Genomic DNA, 1,553 nt, shown 5'->3' on the forward strand with positions numbered 1-1,553 from the left:
CTCCTCGGGCCTGCCGAGAGATGCGCTCTGCGCCCCGGAGCTCTTGCGCACCATCTCGGCCCGCTCCACGTGCCCGAAGGCGACGGCGGCCAGTCCCATCAGCCCCGCGAGCCCCGCGGCTAGCCGAGTTCTCAGCCGGGAGCCGCCTCCCACGGGGTGTCCGTACCCCAGCCCGCGGCTCTGCTCGCCGCAAGCGGTACCAGGCGGGCGGCACAGGCGTCCGGCTGCGCAGCGCGGGGACCAAGCGCGCAGCTCCCCGTAGGCGCGCAGCTCCCCCGCAAGCGCCCCGCACCGCGCGCCAGCAGGGACCCGCGCTCAACCAGCGCAGATTCATGGCCATGCTCTCGCGCTGTCACCCTGAGCAGTGCCCGCCTCCCGCAGGCCGGCCCCTGAATCCCCCAAGATCCCCGGTGGCAAGTGGCGCCGGTACTGGGAACCTTTGCTGGAGAAGAGATACTACCGGGTCGATCCCCCGCGGCGGCGGAGGCGGCGGCGGCGGCGGCGGGCGGGAAGTGAGGAATGCCGGGATCTGTAGTCCCGGCTCCTATCGCCGCCTGCAGGGGCGCGCCGGCGAGATAAAAGAATCCAGCGTCCCCAGAAGGGCGGATCCCATAGGAGGAGAGCTGGGGTGCTGGGTAGGAGAGGGCAGGGAAAGCGAAGGCAGAGATAAAACAGGCCTTCTTATCACATACAACCTCTGTCGGTTCAACCAATCACAAGGAGAAGGCAAAATATGGCTGGCCGAGCCAAGGGCTAAGCAGAGTAGAAATATGGCCAGAGACCCCTGCCCCAACTTTTATTTTTAAATCGAGTTGCAAATCCTGACTCTTGTGTTTCCCTTTGTTCCCAATTCTAGTCCTCTAAGGCTTCTAGAGCTTGGACGATTGTGGGGGGAGCCTGGGAAACTCCTTACCGATGAACTAGTTTTTTTGTTTTTGTTTTGTTTTACGATATTGTATTGGTTTTGCCATACATCAACATGAATCCACCATGGGTGTACACGTGTTCCCAATCCTGAACCCCCCTCCCACCTCCCTCCCCATACCATCCCTCTGAGTCATTCCAGTGCACCAGCTCCAAGCATCCTGTATCCTGCATCAAACCTGGACTGGTGATTGGTTTCTTATATGATATTATACATGTTTCAATGCCATTTTCTCAAATCATCCCACCCTCTCCCTCAGAGTCCAAAAGACTGTTCTATACATCTGTGTCTCTTTTGCTGTCTTGCATACAAGGTTATCATTACCATCTTTCTAAATTCCGTATATACGTGTTAGTATACTGTATTGGTGTTTTTCTTTCTGGCTTATTTTACTCTGTATAATCAGCTCCAGTTTCGATGAACTAGCTTTTAAAGGGAGTAAGAAAAGCTATAATTGGGCCCATAGGAGAATTCTGAGAAAAGAATTTCTGGAGTCAACTACATAGCACAGGCCTAGCATTAAAATCTTCCCAGGCCTTGCCTATACAGTGCCCACTCAATTATTTTAGGAATAAGAAAAGCAAAGTATTGTACTGTTGACGGAATTTGTAATTTCCTCCGGTTCTGT

General features: G+C 54.7%; 1 protein-coding gene across 1 annotated transcript in view; it reads right to left on the reverse strand.

Annotated features, from left to right (window-relative positions):
- The window catches only part of CPOX (coproporphyrinogen oxidase), a 14,764-nt gene extending 14,208 nt beyond the window's left edge, over positions 1 to 556 (reverse strand). The window contains 2 exon segments of the mRNA XM_010841924.1: positions 1 to 276; positions 278 to 556. Of these exon segments, the coding sequence (XP_010840226.1) occupies positions 1 to 276; positions 278 to 340 (339 nt within the window). The 5' untranslated portion in view covers positions 341 to 556.
- Between the last annotated feature and the right edge of the window lie 997 nt (positions 557 to 1,553).

The sequence above is a fragment of the Bison bison genome, unplaced genomic scaffold, assembly GCF_000754665.1.
Source record: "Bison bison bison isolate TAMUID 2011002044 unplaced genomic scaffold, Bison_UMD1.0 scf7180017864168, whole genome shotgun sequence".
Taxonomy (NCBI): domain Eukaryota; kingdom Metazoa; phylum Chordata; class Mammalia; order Artiodactyla; family Bovidae; genus Bison; species Bison bison.